General features: G+C 42.3%; 1 protein-coding gene across 3 annotated transcripts in view; it reads left to right on the forward strand.

Moving 5' to 3' along the window:
* Window positions 1-431: 431 nt before the first annotated feature.
* slc8a4b (solute carrier family 8 member 4b) overlaps window positions 432-21,666 on the forward strand; it is a 115,569-nt gene continuing 94,334 nt past the window's right edge. Inside the window, exons 1-2 of one of the 3 annotated variants that reach the window (XM_085759414.1) lie at window positions 432-453; window positions 15,755-15,791. Coding sequence is in view for 2 of the 3 variants with exons in the window: in XM_085759411.1 (XP_085615537.1) it covers window positions 7,491-7,546 (56 nt within the window). In the remaining variant the exon portion in view is untranslated. Of the gene's footprint in view, window positions 454-7,360; window positions 7,547-15,754; window positions 15,792-21,666 lie in introns of those variants that run through there. The other 2 variants (XM_085759411.1, XM_085759413.1) reach the window with 2 other exon arrangements.

A 21,666-nucleotide genomic window follows, 5' to 3' on the forward strand; every position in this document is an offset into this window, starting at 1 on the left:
TGTATAATATTTGGTGGCTTTTATATGAAGAAATGTAAGATAATTTCTTGAGTTAGCCTCTTTATATGTACACGAAAATGAAGAAAATCTTCTATTCAGGTTTTCAGTTATTGTCAGAAAAAAATGTCAAGTCTAGTGAAATGAAATGACAGAGGCCTGATTGACAACAGTTCTGAAAGTGGTCTATGCTTTCCACTTTAAAATGGTGTGTAACATTAGTTTGCAAGCTTTGAAAGTATGTTAGGCTATTTATTTTGGATTTAGTTGTCTTTGGCTGGAGCTTCTTCCTGTTTACAGATTCCATGCTAAGCTAAACTATTTGGCCACTGAGGACAGATTCATATTTATCGTACCAACATGGGTGTGCTATCAGTCACCTGATCCAACACTTGGCAGAGAGAAATGACGTAGATTCCAATAAGAGCATTCACACTCTGGAGCTGTGCAATACAGGTACCATTCACTGCTCTGCTGGGACATCAGAGTAATACTCAACATAATCCTACATACAACACAACACATGGATGAAGCCTGATAAACACATGTTAAATATCTGAGTACACTGTCACAGGAAGTGAGCTGCACTAGTGCTCACAGTTAGGTGCAGTGCGTACAGCCAGTTTAGAGCAGCTTATGTCACCCACAAAGGGAAGCGATATAGGGAACAGTAACATGCGCCAAATCAGTGTGAGGAAGAACTAGCCTAGTTTTTAACCGGCTTTTGTGTCGAGCCAACTGATCGTCTGCCAAAGTCTGTGAAAGAGATGACAGAGAGCAGCATGTATTGTTCATCCAGGGAGTCAGACCAAAAGGCAACGTGAAAATGATGGTTATTAAAAAGAGTCTCAGCTGAAAAACGCAGCACAGGTGTCACAGCCTGCAGCTCTGCCACTAAAGGTAACCTTCATTTCTTCTTCTATTTCCCTGATCTTTAGACCTTAATGGAAGCCTGCTGTCATCTTGGTATCAACTAACAGGCTTCAAGTCAAAACTAGTTAGTTGTAATATCTGTGTTGCACATGCTCAGTTTTCAAGATCTGATTAATACAGATTAATGAGATGATAGCTACTTGCTCACACATAATTGCTTAAAAAAAAAAACCTCAGGCCAGCAGTAAGAGCGCGTATAGCTGGCTACTGTATGTGTGTAATGTATCACACCAGTATGTTGGGTTCAGATAAAAGGCTGTTTTTTTTTTTACTGGCTGCTGAGATGCAAAGCTGGGCTGTGGGCATCAGCAGTGAGACAGCTTAAAGGGCAAAAGGAGTGTTACATTGTTCATGTTCACTGCGTCTCTAATTAGGGCTAGTTTGTTACCCTGGAGTAACATGGGGGGTGTAATTGTGTAGGAATATTAAAATGAGAGATGTTCTCTAGAAAAGTTTGCCTGAAATAGAATGTGTGGGTGGATACTGGAGCTAGGCTAAATGGAGGAAACAAACTATTTATGTTTCTCCTATAGGCCTATTTTTTTGAATAATCTGTTACTACTTACTTAAAATCACGTGAAACACAACCAAAACCCAACCCAATGATACATAATGAACAAAAGAGTCGCTGGTGTTTTTAGTTTTAAGCGTGACGCTGAAGAATGAACTTAATATTTCATGGAAAACAGCAATTATCCTCCAGGCAGGAGCTGCTCTCACTGCTGCTTTCAAAGACGCGTAGCCTACAGTACACGCGCTGCGGTGCTACATTCATGGTTTTTCAGCTACATTACAGTAGTAAGACAGAAAGCCCTGCGTATTCTCTCATTGCCATAGAAACTGGGTAGACATGTAGCTTTCTCTGAAGATATCATTGAGGTTTGTTTGGGAATATATAGCAGGCAGTCAGCAGACACACACACACATGCTACGAGGTGATGGGGGAGGGTTAATAGGCAGAGTATCTGTAACGCTGTGGTGCTGAGCTGGTAGAGGGGGATGTACTGAAGAGTTAGGAAGGCACGGTGTGTGTGGTGGATGACAGTGATGTGAAAAGGAATCTAGCACAGCATATTGTTTCAGGTTTTTACCTCACAAGTGTTCAGATTATATCAATTGACTGGATGACTGATTGTGAGTTGAGCTCTCCTGTCTTCATTAGGAGTAATATGGGTAACACTTTATAATGAGTACACACTATTAAGCATTAGTTAAGTATTAATTATTAATGAAATTTAGGGTTGCAAAGGGGTGGAAAATTTTCAGTAAATTTCCAGAAACTTTCCATGGGAAGTTATGAGGAATTTTGGAAATATTCCAAATTGGAAACTTTCCATGGGAATTTATGGGAATTATTGGGAGTTTCTGGGAATTAACTGGAAATTGGGGGTTTTGTTGCGAGTCATGAGAATAACGCCGCCGAATCGCCGTTTATGGTCAGAACTATGACGGTATGTGATCGTCTTCAAACCTCTGACTTTAATTCTTGATGAATGAAAACATGAGTCTGTCTTGCGCCGGTCAAAGAATTTTACGGTGCGCGCGGAGGCTCGTAAATGTAGTGTGAAAACGCTTTGCTTTTCCAAAACTCCTCGTTGTCCCTTTAAGGGCCAACCTTCAATTTTGTAAATTTTGGATTTATTCCTGTTTATTCCCATATACAGTATTCCCGTTAATTCCCATATATTCCCGTTAATTCCAATGGAAAGTTCCCAACTTTGAAAATTTCCGGAATTTTGCAACCCTATTAATGATTATATTGAATTCAGTATTTAATGCTTAACTAATGCTTATTATAAAGTGTTACTGTAATATGCTCATCTATAGGTGATGTATCGGCTCTACCTTCACCTCCATGTTCCAGTCACCTACAGCAAACTGATGTTTCCTGCTTGATTACATTAGTTATCTCAGTGCTTAACTCCAGGGCTGTTAACCAGTGATTTATACTAGCACTGAAAAACACTAACCCTGGAACTGCAGCACAGCGTTTCATTTCCTAAATTACATTTGCGTTTCTATTTTTTTTTTGTACTTGTTGGTTTATTGCCTTTGTTGTACTACATTGTTTCTTCCATGTGACAAATTAAGATGAGATGCCTTGTGTTCGGAAAATTCACAGGTTGCTCAAACTTGTTATGTTTTTTTCCATCTTTAGCCACTGTATTACCCATTTCCCCTTCCAGCATGATGGTGTGTGAAGACACAGTTTTTCTCTAGTTGAGTTGGAAACCCCCCCCCCCCCCCACCCCCCCATAAGAGATTCTGGTGTCAAGCTTCCAATCAGAGTCAAAGTTTTTTTGTTGTTAGAGAAAAGCGTGGTGTGGAGCTTACAGCAACGCCAATTTGTACACTGGACAGTTAAGTGGTGTGAAAGCTAGGACAAACACACACTAGTTTACTATATGTTGTTGCACTATGGTTTGATTGAAATCAACGACACACAGGGAGGAAAGGAAATCGTTAAATGAACTCAACAAAAGTTTGACGAGGCATTCACTGACAGGGTCAATGACGTGATGAAACCCAATGTCAAGTGGTGTAATCATTATTCTTTCATAAAAATCTGTCATGAAAATGAATCAGGACTCAAATATGATATAAATGTTATTCACTTTAGCAATGAAACACTATGTTTCTTCACAAATGTTACATCATTTGTCACATTATTCAAAAGAAAAGCTGTGTTTTTAGGATTCATCCTGCCCAGTGTTGCTAAAATGCTTTTAAATTCAGATATAGAAACACAGCAAAAATCTGTTTCAATTTAATGTTTTTAGAAGAAAATATACTTTTTCTAAGTTCACTTAAATCCAGTGTAGGTGGATAAGGCAAGGCAAGGCAAGGCAATTTTATTTGTATAGCCCAGTTTGTCTCAAAGGGCTTTACATGGCATCATAACAACATCCTCTGCCCTTTGACCCTCACATCCACTGAGGAAAAACTCCATTAAACCCTTTTAACAGGGAAAAATCGGAGAAACCAAGATATTTGATATTTATCATTCTTTTGTGGTTACACCATTTGACATTTTCAGGGTCGTTCAGTATTACTCTTCTTAAAAATGGTTCAAATGTCATTTCAAATGACATAAAATCAATACAAAATGTACATTTTAACAAATATGATGCATGCTTTTAAAACAATTATTTATTTATTCATTCATTTTCATTTATTTAAAACAAAATTTTATTTGTCACTAACCCATAAAACTCATAATAAAAAACAATCTTTCTAAATTCCCTTTTGTTTCAGCTCTTCAGACGATGGTTTTCTTACAGCAAAATAATCTCATGATCCAGTTCACAGAGCTGCAGCGCTCAGCGTCGTACTGGCTCTCATGTTCTGTCATTACTGCGATCATGGCCACTGTTGTCTAATACACTCTCTCCTCTCTCCTACTGAATGTGTGCAAATGATCCTTTAGATACAGTACTACAGAAGATGAAAGCAAAATAGTATTTTTTGCCTTCTGAAGGAGAATATTTCCCCGTGTGCAAACACAGCCCCCCCATCCTGTTCATTAACAAAGTGCTTTAATATTTCATGCGCAGCCATTCACTGAATACTTTGTTCTACTTGTTTCTGGACATGCAGCTATAATAATGTGTGTACAGGCTTGGTGGACCAACTGGCCTCTGCATGTCTGCACATGCATGTGCTTGTGTGTCTTGTTCCTTCATGCATATTTTGTCATGCTGCGTGTGTGATTGTTTGTCCGGCTGTGAATTAGTTCTTGTGCATTTAGCTGGAATGCATTTGGATGTGGGTGGTTGTAAGTGTATGTGTGTGTATGTGTGTTCTGCCAGTGAATGTAAGAAGTTGGGCTGGAATTGTTCAATGTAAGTGTGTGTGTGTGTATATGTGTGTGTTTGTGAGATGTCCCCTCAGGGTGTGAATTAGCTTGCAGTGTAAAGGCCATGCTTCATGCTGGGACAGAACTCTGATCAAGTGTGTCGAAAAGACAGATAATGTAAAACCACTCCTCTCCCCTCTCTCATTATTTACACTGACTCCCCCCTCTCCCCCCTCCACAGCACCCACCCCACCCATCTCTCTTGTCGCCTTCCATTCTCTCTCCTCCCTTTCTGGTTGCTCCGTCCTCCCCTATTCGTCTCTCCTTGTCCACTTTTCCATTGTTCTCTCTGCCCTTCTCTCCCCTCATCCAACTCTTGCTTAATCTCATCCCCCGACATTGGAGGCCATCTTTCTTCGCCCGCTCCTCTGAGGAGAGGTGAGGTGAGGCAGAACAGCACCTTATAAATCTGCAAGTGAATTACAGTACCAACACCGCATTTTAGGGTCCCTGAAAAAACACGCTCACAGTTAAAGTGGTAGGTAGCCTACCGTGCAGGGTTCAGGTAGAATTTAACCCTTCGTCCTGATCTGACCTGTTTCTGATCTGGAACTTGAGGTGTTTTCATTGAACAAGATGAAATGATTAGCTGATTGATGGAAAATTAAAGGGACAACGAGGAGTTTTGGAAAGCGAAGTGCTTTCACTACACTACACTACACTACATTTCCCATGAGCTTCCGGGGTGCACGGTGAAATTCTTGGACTGGCGCAAGACGGACAAAAGCAAAAACATTTGCCAAGAATGTTTTCATTAAAGGGATAGTTCACCCAAAATTGAAATTTCACTCATTATCTACTCCCCCTCATGTAGACTAAGGGCTGGGAGAAGCTTCAGAGTTACCCGTGGGAGTTACAGGGGGTCTCGGCGTAGCAGTGCATGTCCATATAACGGTTGCAAATGGATACCAACTGTCTTCGTAACAAAAAGACACACCAAAAAACATCCAAATACCTCCATGCTGCTCGTATGTAATGTCCGTCTTGTATTGAAGCCCCGAAATGCGAAATTGTCCCCAAAAAAATTAAATAAGTCTATATTTCAAGCTTGTTTGTAGCTGAAGCTTCTCGAAGCTCCTCTTCCCAGTTCGTCATACCAGGGTCTGTTCTCTTCCCAGTTCGTCCAAATATGACGAACCGGGAAGAGGAGCTTTGAGGAGCTTCCGCTATAAACGAGCTTGAAAAATAGACTTATTTAATTTTTTTGTGACAATTTCGCATTTCGGGGCTTCAATACAAGACGGACATTACATATGAGCAACATGGAGGTATTTGGATGTTTTTTTGTGTGTCTTTTTGTTACGAAGACTGTTGGTATCCATTTGCAACCCTTATATGGACATGCACTGCTACGCCGAGACCCCCTGTAACTCAGAGAAGCCACGGAGGACTCTGAAACTTCTCCCAGCCCTTAGTCCACATGAGGGGGAGGAGATAATGAGTGAAATTTCAATCTTGGGTGAACTATCGCTTTAATCAAGAATGAAAGTTGGAGGTTCAAAGACGATCAGATACCGTCGTAGTTCTGACCAGAAACGGCGATCCGGCTGTGTTATTCCCATGACCCGCCCCGCCGGGCAGTGTCTGGGAAACTGAAACTAGGAAATGCTGGGCGAGTCGACCACTAAATAATAATAACAAAATAACGAAAATGATAGAATGATATCGAAAATGGACCCATTAACAAGTGTGGGTAACGTAGATTCATCCACATTAATATGAGACTCTTTTATAACCAAATTCAAAATCCTAGTTGTCCCTTTAATAAGTAGCTGTTTCCATATTATTTCCAGGGCATTTTGATTGGATAACTGCAGAGATGTGAGAAACAAAAGGTCCAAATGAGGCATGTTGTTGCTTTGTAACTCAGTTGGTCATCAACAAAAATTACAAACAGTTGCACTTTCAGCTCCGATATTCTTCATTTGACATTCTTAAATTGTATATTTAATATGTTTGGGTTTGGACCCATCATAAGAAAACTAATGAGGACTTATTTTTTGACATTTCAAAGACTTCAATGAAAAGAGTCCTGAGAGAATAATAATTGCTTGTAGCTCTGAACTTGTGAAAGCCACAAACTTTTCTTTTGCCCTCATTCACTTCTTTTTCACGCTGCTTTTCAGCTCAGCTATTTCCCCTTCTCTTCTCTTCTCTTCTCTTCTCTTCTCTTCTCTTCTCTTCTCTTCTCTTCTCTTCTCTTCTCTCTGTGACTCATGTGCTGGGGTGATGCTGCTGGGAGTGCATGCTCCTTTGGTTCACATTCATCCTGTGCCCCCCCCCCCCCTCCACCCCCCAACACACACTTGCATACAGGCACAAACACACACAGAAATAGCGACAGTCTAGCTCTGTGCTTATTATTTACCCCCCCCCACACACACACACACACATACACACTCTTGCTCAGCAGCTCATCCTTCCCTATCTCCATCTCCTTTCCCCCCTCAGTTTCACATCTCTCTCCTCTCTGTCTTCTTGTTTTGCAGAAGAAGGAGGGAGAGAGAGAGAGAGAGAGAGAAAGAGGAGGGAGATGGTTCTTGCTTGAGAGAGAGAGAGAGAGAGAGCGCATCGAGCCAGAGGGTGAAGTGCTGTGTCGCGCCGCTTCAGAGGAGGAGAGGCGTTTATTCAGCTGCTGAATGAGGAGCGAAGCGGAGGGAAGGATGAGATGAGCAGACAGAGGGATGAGTGAAGGAGTGAGTGAATGAACGGATCTCGACCCGGGGTTGTTTCAGCGGAGGACACAAGACAAAAAACAACGTGAGTATTACCATTGTTGTTAAGAAAATGAACGTATACGCGTTGATCACAGTTAGTTGCCCTGCTGGTCATATTAGAGCCTTTTTGCGCGTGAATGTGTGTGTATAGTGGAAGACGCGCGAGGAGCAATCACTTTCACAGTTGCGTTAATTGCAGCGGGTGGTGTGATTTCCAGATCGGTGCGTGCGTGTGTGCGTAAAAGACGGAGCACAGAGGCTGTCAGGGCGAGATCAGGGCGAGATCAAGCAGAGGGAGTGAGACCGAGGTCGGTTAGTCTATAAGCTGATGGAGAGAGAGAGAGAGAGAGAGAGAGAGAGAGAGAGAGAGAGAGCCGAGGAATCCGTCCGGTCTCTCAGGTGCGTGTGACACCGCAGAGCTCCGCTCCTCTCCGCTCCTGTCCGGGAGACGCCTTCAGTTCACTAGCTCCAATTAAGGTTTAACCCAGGCAGCGCTCGTCCTACAGTGCGTAAACAGGAGGGGGTCTGGACCGAGGACCGAGGACCGAGTCCAGGCGGAGCGGAGCGGAGCTGGGGAGGAGAGGAGAGCGGTGGTGAGTGACATTAACCTGGAGCTGCAGGGTTACAACCCTGTCCACGGGGTCGCGCATGGAGGATCCGCGTATAGCTGCGAAGCCGCCGGCTGGAGAGGGAGGATGAGGTCAGGGCTGGGGGGCTGGGGGGCGGTGGTCTGGAGGGACTGCGCACAGGGTCAGGGTGCGCAGGAGGGGACGGAAAGGCAGCGACTGGTGCTGTGAACTCTCTGGGGTTTGACGGGCGAAGATGGTGGTGTGGATGATGCATGGCTGTTATGTGTGTTTGTTTTTTTTTAAATGAAGATGGCAGTTTTGATTTTGTTTTTGTTGATGATGATGATGATGATGATGATGATGATAACAGTGGTGGTGATTTGGATGAAGGTGATGGTGACTGAGTTTGGGGCAACAGGATTTTGAGGAAGATTGGTGCCAGTGAAAACGCTGCTGTTGATAATGATGCTTATGAAGAGGAGGAAGACTATGGTGGTGGTGATGATGATGATGAAACTGGTTGCTGTGGGAGCCTGGATGGTAATTGTGATGAAGGTGGGAAACAGTGGTATCACCATCATCATCAGATGATGGTGATTGTGGTCTTAATAATAATGACAGGACGATGGTGATGATAATGGTGCTGGTGATAATGATAATAATAATGATGGACGTCTTCATGATGATGATGATGATGATGATTATCTGAGCTAACGGCAGCATGATAATGGTTATGGGGACTTTTTGAACAAAGATGAATAATTAATTAAAGATATGTCACCCTCTCAATAATTCAAGGACCCAAGCTGTCTAAGGAAATGTAGGCTAGAAATTAATTTGCGTATCTCGGACCATTTTTCAGCTTACATCAGCATCAGTAAGTCTTTGTGTTAAGCTGCTTTGATGCCGTCTGGCTGTTACTGTCCAGTGAGTATTTATCGACTCAACCAATGTGGGCCACGTCTGCGGGGTGATGATACATGAGGCAACAGTGACAATTCACACAATGGCAGGGTCAGAAGTTTATATCAGTGTTTTTAATGATTTAATGATTAAAGGAAGAGAAAATCTGACTTGGGCTGAGCTGAATCAAAGTTGTTCTGTGTCACAAGCCAGACAGAAGAACTTGGTGAGACGAGGGGGAAACTTTGTTAGTTATTCCGAGTGAATTTCCACTCTTTGTATTTGTGCTGTGAACTGACTTAGAGAGCAACAGTGTGTTTTGGGATTCCATTACTGGCCACTTGTCTGTTCAGTTATTCACCCTGGGTGATGTGGGACTGTAAATGACTGCAGGTCAAGAGAAAACCAGGTGTCTGGGAGTAGAAACACATGCATTTATTCATTAATTTTGCGAGCAGCCTAAGCCTAGAAATGTCAATATTGACATTGATTTTGGTCAGGCCTTTAGCATTTATAGTCCGCCTGGAGGTGTGTTTTGTGTATGTACATAATACATCCTTCCTGCCTGTACCTGCTAAGTCTCTGTTTGTTTGTGCTGTTGCCAAAAATATCAAAGACTTTCCCTCTTTCCGTCTGTGTCTTCCTTTCCTGTGACTGTGTCCTCAACTAATCCATTAATGACTTAAACAACAGACCCGCTTGCCCGCAGGACAAGGTGGTAGCCCACATCTTGGCCTCTATTCCTGTCCATGTTAATCTGGTTATGTGTATCACTGGCACAGGTCTCAGGCTACTTGTGTTGTTGGTGGATCCTGAACCCAGGGATCCCTCTAGTCCGTCAGCGTAGTGGTGTCCGTCCAATGGCTGGGAGGGACAGGAAAGTCCCTGTGGTCATAATCCTCTTCTGTCCTGTGTGTGTGTGTGTGTGAGTGTGTTACATGCTGTTAGTAGTGTCAGTGGGGGGTTGTAGCCCTACAGAGAGATGCCTTGTGTTGTGAATGGTGACTCAGGGGAAAGACATACTGAGAATAACAGGAAAGTAAAAAAAAAAGCGAATTAAAGAAGAAGAAGGAGGGATAGGACTTACATAAATGACATTTCACAATTTAACAACAGTTGACATGATAATTTTAGATTTTAAATTGAACAATTGATTCTATTTACACAGCACACTGGCGTGGGTGGGTCCTGTCATGTCACAGTTAGAAGTGGTAGACGCTCCCCTGAGGTGACACATCACATTCAAATCTTTAAAATACTAACCAATTATTTTTTATGGTCTCTGGGGTTTTCTGGGCTAAAACAGCTCCCGAGGGTGTTGACCTTATTGATTCTGAAAGCAATTCTGAAAGTCATTTAGTAGAGTTTAGAGTTTTGTAGATTTTGGTCAATGCTTGTACGGAGCCCCCAAGTGGCCAAGAGTAGGCTATCATGAAATAAATAAATGAGCCAATAATTGTGAAAGAAATTAAATAGCCTAATCAAACTCAACCTTAAAATGCTGTGTTAGCTTGACAGAGATGTGTTAGCTAGCACTGCACCGGTGTTAGCTTGAGCTTTCACAACAAAACATTTAGTTTTTGCTAGTTTAAGAGACGTAGCTCTATCTTTCTGTTGGTGTGTCTCTGCTAGCTAACAGCAGCTAACACAGACACTTGACTTTCAGACTGAGTAGGCCTATCAGTCCAACCTCACCACTCAACAGAAGGACAAGCTTCTTAAATGTCTCCGTACAGGGTTTATCACAGCTTTCTAGTTGGTAGATTCAGAACAACATTGGCATTATTGTTGCTCTAGCTAACAAAAGATAAACGGTGGCTCAGTTTGATAGCTTGTTGAGTTTTGTAATAGTCTTGTCAAGAGAGACTTTATAGGGGTAGATTACAAAACACAATGTAGCCTACAAAAGTGTTAGTGGAAAAAATACCCCGAAATAAAAGCAGACCTCTAACTCTTTTAAACACAGTTCTCTGTAACGGAAAATAAGCTCCAAAACCAATAATATATTTCATTAGTTAATTCATGGCCTATATTTTACATGATTTATTGGTATAATTATTTAAATGATATTAAAAACTAATTTAGTGTTGAGCCCTTTGGGGCTTCACATTCATATTATTTATTTTTTACAGTTTTACCTTGCATTTTCCTGGCGGTAAAGTTTCAGCTTTCCCATCTCAAGATTTAGAACCAACTCGCCAACAATATTTTAATTCAGTTTAATTTAATCTTGCGTTGGGAATGTGGCTTGATTTCATATTTAAAGTAAGTGCACTCCATCTCCCTCATCAGTTTAGACTTTCATTTAATCAGGATAATTTCAGGAGGCATTTTAATCTTACCGCAGCCCAAATGTGAGTCGCCCCTGGAGGCTGAAAGCATGGCCTCCTGCCTACAAGTTGATTAATTAAGTCACTATAACAATAGAACGTTAGGACAGTGATATAGTATCATAGTCTTCATCTCTTCTTTAGCTTTGGCATTAAGTCACTGGCCTATCCTGTACTATTTAAGCAGTATTATACATTCGTGGAAAGTGCCCAACACGCTGTCTGCTGTGCCCAAACACCACATCTCATGCTGGCACCTCAACACTTCTTGGACTTACTGAGAGTTTAGTCTTTTGTGAATCCAGGGGTGGCCCCTATTCTATCGAACTATAGTATATCAAAGTCTAAACGTTCAGAGCCATTGCAGGCATTTGTTAATATAGCCATAAAGCTGGAAAATACTGCACTTGATGAAACAGTAGGCTGTTAGGAAATAAAAGAAAAGTTGTGTTTAACATAAAGCGACTGTAGCCTCAACTAATTTAAGATCAAAGTATTTCACCACTATCAACAATGAAAGGAAACTAAATTCCCTGCTAAAACATCAGTGCTCACTTATGCAGATGGCTGGAATAATAAGGGGTTCAGACCTAGTCTGGATCAAACACCCTCGGAGTTTAAAAAAGCAATAAAGATGAGTAGTGCTGACCTAATACCGCCCTGATTTCCCTCCCGGGGGCCAAACAGGTTGGCCTGGCCTCTCACATCATTCAATCCACCCGGTCTCCAATCACTCTCAAAGCATCGCTTTGGGGATTCATTTGACACATTTATTGCCAAATGGTGTGATTTCCAAGCTGGGAGTGCGGTTTCCAATGTACTGTACCATCAGTGATCTCACTTGCACAGCAGACTGATTTGGCCCTCGCACTTGTGTACCCCACTTAGACCTTCGATGGCAAAGCGGCTGATGATGAAACGAGTCCTTAACAGCATTTAGCGCTGAATGCAGCGCGCAGCATTTTTCTCCTTCTTGATATTGACCAAACCTAGGAGCTTGATCAAAGACAGTGGGATGCAGTATTACTCTGGTTTCAACAATAGTTAGTGTTATTTCACTTAGAAGTGCTAAATTCATGCATTTATCACATGCTGCGTGTTAACCTCACAATGCAGCACATTTAATGGAGGGTAAAGTTATTTTCTCATAAAGTGGCCTATCACAAACACCTTCTTAGACTGTGAACATCATAAAGCTCCAGGTTTTTATTCATATTTACGCGTGAGAGGGAAGGAACATGGGGCAGAGAGGAGAAATCTACCTTCATATCTTTATTACAGTGCTGTCATATACTTAGCATTCCTGAGTCAAACCTTAAAGTAAGTAGCGAATGTAAAAGAGCATCAAATTCAACTGATCAATCATCAATATGGAACAATCCATCACAGTTTAGACAGAGCCACCAGCTCCATTGACAGCTGCCTCAATAGGTCATTCGTGATGCAGTAAAGGCCCGTGTGGCTTTAATGACTCTCTCTTAAGCAGAAGTGAAGCTAAGCAACTGACCAAGGTCGGGAAATAAGTTCACCACAAAGAACAACACAGTTAAAATTCACTCAACTCACACCCTAGAAATTAGTAAGCATTTCAAGATAAAGACCAACTGTGCCTAAACAAATTATGCAGCTTCAGCTCAGTGATTTCTTGCTCATGTGTCTTTGCTTGCAAGCTGATGAGCAGTAAGGGATCCCAGACACTGAAATAATAATCTTCTCCGCAGCCATTTATCCACAGCAGGTGAAGACTTAATATCCTGACCGCTACACTTACACTTTCTCTTTGTCACTTTTTCAGCAAAACGCTGCAGAGCTTCCAGGTACATTTTGCCCTCATTAAAGCAGAAGTAAGCGATCCGGTCGTTTTGGCTAACTTTTTGTCAGCTGATGGAGTTAGCAGCCCCCGCCCTCGTCATGGATCTATTGGTCCTCGTCCCTACGTCACCACATTCACCCGCATCCCTTGGCTGCACACACAGAGAGGACCGCCCCTTTATGCCGTTCTCGCTCCTCATTGGATAAAGGTTGTAGGATACGAGGAAATAAAATAAAAGTTTTCTCCTCTTACTCCTCTCTTACTTCTGCTTTAAACATTTTAAACTCTTGTTTCCCTCCCTTTTTCACACCAGTCTGCTTCACCTGCTGCAGAGAAGATGAATAGGAATGACTTCTTCCTCATTGTGCAGTTGGTTCACTGTGGCTTGTTTTTTTTTTACACACATTGGGAACATTTTGCTGAACAAAAGACGGACAGTAACACATGTCAAAATCATCACTAAAGTAGTATCAGTTATCTGTGGCAGGAAGTAACTAATGTTTGTGTGACCGATGTTCTTGGTTCGGACTTGCCCTAGGCAAGGATCGAACGGTCTCCTCTCCTGCACCGCAGGCGACGATGCTAACCGTTTCGCCAAGAGGTTAACAACTGCTGGCAGGCGGGTTAGCACGTCTTTTATGGGTGAGTGAGTTTACTTCCGGTACCGCTAACCGCCACACTACCGTCACTTCACGTTACTGGTCCCTCGTGACTGCGGCACACCCGCGGACCTCCGTTACATTTGCTAGCATTAGCTAATATTAGCTACCAAAAACTACTGGTAATACCAGACCAAGCTTGTGTACAGCAGCAAATTTGAAGAGTGCATTTTATATCTTACAACATCAAAATGTCATTTACATGAGAATGATTGTGTTTTGTCTCCTTTAAAAAAATCACAGTGTACCTTTAAAGGACACACGTCAATCCTAATCCTTTTTTTGCATCATAAATTGTTATATAAACAATAATCGTATTGGTATTCCTGTGGCAACCTGATGAAAGCATTTTATATAGTATTGTAACAGATAAAGGAATAGCTATAGTTTTACATGTCAAGCGTTGGTGTCCTTTGATGAATGGCTGAAGATGCCTGTGCACCAGGACCCTCTGACCAGGTCATCTCATTGATCTTTACAGATTACGCATGATCTGACGTGACGGCTCCATGTCCTCGGTGTCCTTGGGTCAACACGTACTTCCACTCAACATCCAACACAGACATCCTCAATCCAAAACCACACAGACACACACACACAACATATCCCAGTCTGCCAAAATCGGACAGACGTGACTTCACAGACAGACACAAGCACACTGGTTGGTGCTGTCACCACCAGATGATGTTTAAAGATGAGCTGCACATTGATATGCAGAGAGGCTCGCCCTGGTGCTGCTGCTGCTGCTGCTGCTGCTGAATAGAGAATACAAGGTGAAGGAGAGCCATTTGTTTTATGAGTAACCTCAGTGTGTGACACACACTTGAACTGGTGACAGTGCGTGTGAGAGGTAGCAACCGTGTCCGTGGATCTGTCTTTCTCTGTGCCCACAACTGTCTACACCTCGGTCCGTGTGTGTGTGTGTGTGTGTGTGTGTGTGTGTGTGTGTGCCCCCATGATTCACAGGGAACACCGTCCAGGAGATGTTATTATTGTTGTCGGCGATGTTGTTGTTGCCTTAAATTACATTTCAGGGATGGCTTGGCGCTTGGCAGCATGAAACTGCGCTAAGTGGAGAGAAGTGACTAAGGTGGTGATGATTTTAAAAGACAGAGAGTTAGAAAAAAAACACAGCTTTTGTCCTTTTTTCCTCAGCACCTCGGATTCAGCACAATCTGCTCTTTTGAATTCATGAATGGCAAGCGAGATATGAAATGGACAATCACAGACGGAACCAATCAAGTGTGAAAACGGGCAGGGATGAAAATATACATTGACCTTTAAAGCTCTTCTGAATGGATGGTCTTGAATAGGCGGCATGTGAAGTGTGTTTGTTGTTAAAGGGGGAAATCTGAAGCAATAAGTACAAGTAAGGAGATGGAGCCACTCTGGAGTGGCTACTGGCTGTCAAGCAGATGAAGCACTTGTTTCTAAAGCACTGTTTTTTTTTTCTTCCTCTGGCTCTCTCTTTATTTTCCCTCCCTTCTCCGCCCTGTTATTCCTCTCTCGCTCTCCACCCTGTTTGCGCCGCTCTCACTCTTTAATTTCCCCCCTCTCTGTCTCCACGTCCGTCTCGCTCCCTGTCCATCCTCCCAAAGTTCAGCTTTCATCTGTCCGACTCTCTCAGCTGCTCTTCGCCACAGCCTAGTTGCGTGGCAAAATACACTATATTTATATTTTACAGTATGTGAGAGGGACATACAGTACAGTACACATCTCTATCTAGGATCAGCATTCAACAGCTGGAGCATCAAGTGCATGAGACGGTTCTTACATGATGACTAAACAGAGCAAGACTAAACCAGAATATTTAAGTTATAGACCTTAGACCAAAGCAAAGGCAAAAGTTCAACTCAAATATTTGCAGGAATCATTGTAAGATCACAGTGTAACATTTTCTCTCTCCTGTTTCTCCCACGTTTCTCTCCTTCTGTTTCTTCCCTCTTTGATCTGACTCTGATGCTGGTTATCTGAAAGGCCTTCAAAACCGTCTCAAATACTGGAATGGGAATTGGTGAGTACACAAGTTTGTGCCCCTGATCCAATACCATGTGATTAATTGATAGACTTAAAGGGATAGTTCAACATTTTGGCAAATTTGCCAAATGTTGCCATTGCCATAATCCCTACCTTTTGTTACCTTTATTTGTCGGTGCAAGCTATTTTTAGCACGGCGGAGCAGAGCCGTGAGCTACTCAGAGCTACGCTACAGAGGCTCATGGAATTTCTTGGTTTCCCTCATCAAACTCATCAAATTCACAATCCAACAACTCCAAAACGCTCTGGTGGACAAGTTGTGACCTGCACATTCACCACGCTATGAGATAATAACGGAACGTTACGAGACAGAGTTGTTTTAGAGGTAAATTCATGCAAAACCTCTGATGCTGTCAGGGGCAGTTTTCACAGCTCTGCTCCGCCGTTCTAGAAATAGCTTGCACCGACAAATAAAGGTAATGAACCTACTGCTATGACTATAGGGATTATGGCAATGGGCCAATTTGCTAAAAATGTTGAACTATCCCTTTAATAGTTTCACTGCCAGGTAAAACAGCAATCTTATGGAAGTCAGTTCTTCTTTGCAGCTCTACATCAGCTCACTGATCCGCTGACCACTACTGTTACAGAGCAATGACTAAGAATTGATTTCTGGTAACGGTGCAACAGCAGCTATTGGCTGAGGTCACTAATAGGCAGAGCGCTCTCCAGATGCTGCAATATCAGACCTGCACCTGTAACCTTTAAATGAGTCAGACATTACATTTTCTGCTTTAAGTGGAGCTTCTCTCTAGCCTGAGCAGCATTCGTCACACGATGGGAGTGTGAACACTCACAGTGGCAGGCTGCATCAATTGTAATTCCTTTTTCATTTGTCGGCATTGATGCGAAATGGAGAAGCAGGCAACTACTGTAAACTAATAATTTACAGCTGAAGCTTTTTGATCCACAACTGATCACTGTCTGTGCAAGAGGTTTCCATTGTAAAAAAAACAGATAATTGATGTACAAAAGGTTTAATATAAAAACACTGCAATCACATCACATTCAATCATGGTAACACAGAACACACTGCTGGTTGGATCGCTGCTCTCTAGTCGCTCCTGTTCCTGTGTCTCTCATTCACTCTCCCTCTTTTTCCCTCCCTCTCTCTCTCACCTGTGTTTCTCAGCTCTTCCCATTCCTCTCTCCTCACCTTTCGCCCTCCTCCACCCTCTGTCTGTCACCTCTCTCCTTTCCTTGTTTACAACCTTTCTCCCCGCTGCCTCACCTCTCCCCTGTCCTCCGTCCAATTTCCAGCATTGCTCCCATACGTCCTTGTTAGTGTCTGTGTAACTGCCGCACTCGGCTTCAACTTTCAATCACCGGAGATCTCACTCTGCTCCGTCTCATTACACTTTATCTTACTTTACTTTTTCTAATCTACGTATCTCTGCTGCTCTAGTCTTCTCTCCTTCTCTCTCTCTCTCCCGGCTGTTTTCGGTCCCTCTCTTCTTCTTCTTTTTCAATTGTGTGTAATCTGTCACAGCAGCATAAACCCAAACCTGTCTTACATAATCTGATAAGAGTCCACGCACACACATATAAGCTGTCCAGCCGTGTTGCATGCCTGACTGCAGGGTGTTTCGTCATGCAATGTGTGCGTGTGACGGTGGGTTCACCGGTGCGTGCATGTGTGATTGTCAAATCTTGCAAGTGTCGGCTCCATCGGACCGGGACCGGGTGGTTGGTATGTATGTGTGTGTGCATAGGTGCGTATGTGCGCGTGTGTGTGTAGGAAGTATTGTCGTGCCTGGTGATTTCCCTAATTGGATAAAAGAAGGGATGACATTAGTAAGAGGCGAGCGATACACAGGAAAAGAATACAAAATAAAATGTAGCAGGAGTGGATGACAGGAGCTCTTAAATACCCATAATCCTCTCTGTTGTCATGCTATGACCCCTGTCTTTCTCTCTTTTTTTTCAGCTTTATTTACGACCCATTTACAAAACATACATAGTAGTAGTGCAGTAACCATAGAAACAACAGGGAAACATTACATTGATAATAACTGAAAAACATTTGTGGATGTAAAACTTAATGAGATTCATTAAATAATATTCTTTTTCAACTGAAATGTCACTCTTTAAAAAACCAAAAAGCACATTTTGCAAGATGAGCTTAAAGTCACGGAAGATATTATCTAAAATAAATCTACAAATATCTTTCAGTTACACAGTTTACGGGTATATTTCCATTTCCAACTGTCTTTCTCTCTTTGTACAACACATTCTATGCACATCTCCAGCTTCTATCTCTTTTTCAAACGCTCACACGCCAAAGTATGACACTAAAGCGCTATTTCTCTTTATACTTCCTCTCACTGTTCACGTTTCCATGGTTTGTCTTTGTGTGTGTGGAAGTTCTGTGTCGTCTATACCCGCCCCTCGGACCTCGGTGTGACCCATTTCAAAAGGACACGGATGCCAGAATGAATCTGAAAATAAAACCCTTTCTTTTATCTTTTCTCTCGCTCCTTGAAAATATTGTCCTGCTTTGAAAGTATTTTTCCCGATATGGAGCGTTTCCACCACCTCTCGCCGCTGTTCCTGTGAAATTGAAAAAAAAAAAAGGCCAGTGTGGTGGAGGTTTATCATACGGTCGAGCTCTGAGCTAATGAAAGACTCGCTTCCATTTAACTTCATTAGTTTTACCACAGCTCTGTCGCTCCCATTTCCTGAACACAAACAAATCAAAAGCAACGGTGTTATCCATCTGCTCTGTTATCAAACTGGACTGCTTCTTGGCACAGCTCACAGGCCCACACACACACGCACACACACTCACACACACTCTTTTTGGCATTCAGCTAAAGCGGCAGTAATTTTTCATCACCACAGGGGTATTTACGTTTGAAATTAAAGAAATGGAGGAGCGAGGGCGCAGGGGAGCGCCAGTCTTTTATGAATATGGCTGAGCGCGGAGCCAGAGGACTTGTAAAGTGCACTTGTTCCTTAGCTGGGGGAGAGCAGTGACGAGGCAGTGGAGCTGGAAGGAGAGCCATGAAAATAAGATGTGGAGAAAACAGAGAGGTGTGGAGGAGAGGAGAGAGACGGAGGGAGAACAACCGAGGAATTAATCACAGTGGGATAAAATAAAGAAGCGATGATAGATGAGGATGGAGATTAATTACACTGCAACCAACACTCGCAAATCTCCTTCCTAGGAAATACATTTCCATGGAAGTGAAAGGTGTTAGTTGGAAATACATTTTCTCAATTATTGCACTCGAGCAGTTAAGCAAAGTTTCCCTTTTTGCTTATAATTATTATGCAATAATGCAGTTTTTCCTCTAGTACACATTCACATCTCATCTTTACAAAGTTAAAGGGACAACGAGGAGTTTTGGAAAAGCGAAGCGTTTTCACACTACATTTATGAGCCTCCGCGCGCAACATACATTTCTTTGACCGGCGCAAGACAGACTCATGTTTTCATTCATCAAGAATTAAAGTCAGAGGTTGGAAGACGATCACATACCGTCGTACAGTAGTTCCGACCATAAACGGCGATTCGGCTGCGTTATTCTCATGACTCGCCACGAAACCGAAAGTAAGGAAACGCTGGTCGGCTCGCCCAGCATTTCCACCATTAATTAAAATAACAAAATAACGATAGAGACAAAATGATATATTTATCGAAAATGGAGCCATTAACAAGTGTGGGTAACATAGATTCATCCACATTAACGTGAGACTTTTTTATAACCAAATACAAACTCCTCGTTGTCCCTTTAAATTTAAATGAAAGTGAAAAAACCACACAATAAGATAATTAAAATACAATTTTAGATATTAGGCCTGTGCTTCACAAACCCTTTGGGCTTGTGACCCCTTACAGAAAACATCTGGGGCTCCAGATGTTTTTTTGTTCGCAGTTCATTTCGAGATTTATTTCCAGCCTAAAAATACCCAACATTTCACAAAGAGACACAGATTAGAAACATGTCGACAGAAAGTCTACTAGCACTATTGGTAGTTTGTCAGTGCCTTTGCTTAAGTAGGAGCATTAATGCAGTATTATCTTGTAATCCTTTAATAGAGTGTTTTCCACATTGTTGTATTGCTACTTATAAGCCTCCTCTTCCCTGTTGTTACTGTTGTTGTCTGTTGAATTTACCATATAGGGTCCATGCAGATCCATAAACACGTCGACTTGACTAAATCTGCTGCTTGTGAAGCTTTTTTCATAAAGCGATTGCTGGTCCCTTCAAATCTTGATTTTTATTTATTTATTTTTATGTTTTTTATGGTTTGTAGCTACAGCTTCACGTCACTTGGACTAAACGCCTCAGCTGCTGCAGCAAATGGCTGTGACATGAAAATGGAGGGAGGCTTTGGGTGGAGGTGTAAAGGCATCTAGGGTGAGCAACGTGCAAATACTCCAAGTTCCCTCAGGACGGCTTGCAATAAGAGAGTGTTTCTGTGTGTATATTATGTGTAAATGTTGCAGTGGCTTTTAGTTGTGAACTCCATTTGAGTTTGTGTGTGTGTGTGTGTGTGTGTCATAAAGACCTTGCAGCAGCACAATAACACTTAAATGAACAGCCAGCATAGAAGTGTAAGTGATTGTGTGTGTATATTTGTTTGTTGAGTGTGTCACCGAGTTGTTGTACCGAAGCAAAAAAAATCCATACGAGTGAGGAAACACTAGAGGACAGCCTGTGTGGAAGTATGGTGCGTTGTTGTGAGTGTGTTAGGTTTAAATGTTCACTTTGAATGTTCTTATGCATTTATTTATGCATGATAAGTGTGTGTCTAAGTGTGTGTGTGCGTGCTTGAAGTTGCTACTCCCTCAGGCACTGCGCTATCCTCTCTGTGTGTGACATTAGCCAGGGACGGAAGTCTGAGCACCGTGCTGCCAGTACCTCTCAACATCATACACACATACACGCTTTCATCTGCGTGCACACACACACACACACACACACACACACACGCAGACACACACATAGACAAAAACAAACAAACGGAGGCTGGCAGATACTGGATATGAACATCTGCAATATGACTTGGGCTCAGCCAGAGCAGAGGACATGCGTGTGTGTGTGTGCGTGTGTGTGTGAACCAAACATATCCATGACTTCATATCCATAGAAAGCCCGGGGAAAGATTATGCTGATTGTGTGTTGCGTAACACCGTATGTGTAATGTGCATTATGAGATTGCATACATTATATTACGGGGATTATCTAAAGCTGGAGTTCCAGATTTGTCAGAGTGCCAGGGCCAGTTAGAGGGAGGCTTAACGCTGACCGTCCACCGCTGCAGGGAGCTTCAGGCTCATTATCAATCACCTGGACATTAAATATATTACACACGTGCATGAGACACACACACACACAACATCACACGACAGTTAATGATCCAACGAATGGAGCATTTATTCATAATGGTGATCTGACACCTTCTGTCATATTACGCTAAATTAACAGACAGACACCGGCCAATCAGAGCTCAGCCCAACGTGTCACGGTAGAAACTGTGAGACAGTAACAGCTGATCCTGAATATGGTGAAAAAAATGATGTAATGATGACCGAGGACAGGTGGCACCCCTATAGGCTATAGCTTATCTAGATTATGGAGGATTTCATATCAAAGTGGATATGTTTTTCACTTTATTCATTGAAAAACAATTGCTACTGTAAGCAGCATTTGTCCTGAAGTACAGAGAGTGTGCACAGTCCAGTCTTTACTTTTAGAAAACCACAAAACCTATCTTGAAATCTTCTCTCTTGTAATAATTTTTAAATATTCAAATCAGACAAGTTTAAAGTCAAAACTGTTTTCAAAGACATTTGGCCTTTACACCAGTGTTGTGTTTACTGGTTGTCCTACTGACTCTATTTG

Source organism: Trachurus japonicus, chromosome 18, assembly GCF_045865225.1.
Source record: "Trachurus japonicus isolate A0001 chromosome 18, Traja_1.0".
Lineage (NCBI taxonomy): Eukaryota > Metazoa > Chordata > Actinopteri > Carangiformes > Carangidae > Trachurus > Trachurus japonicus.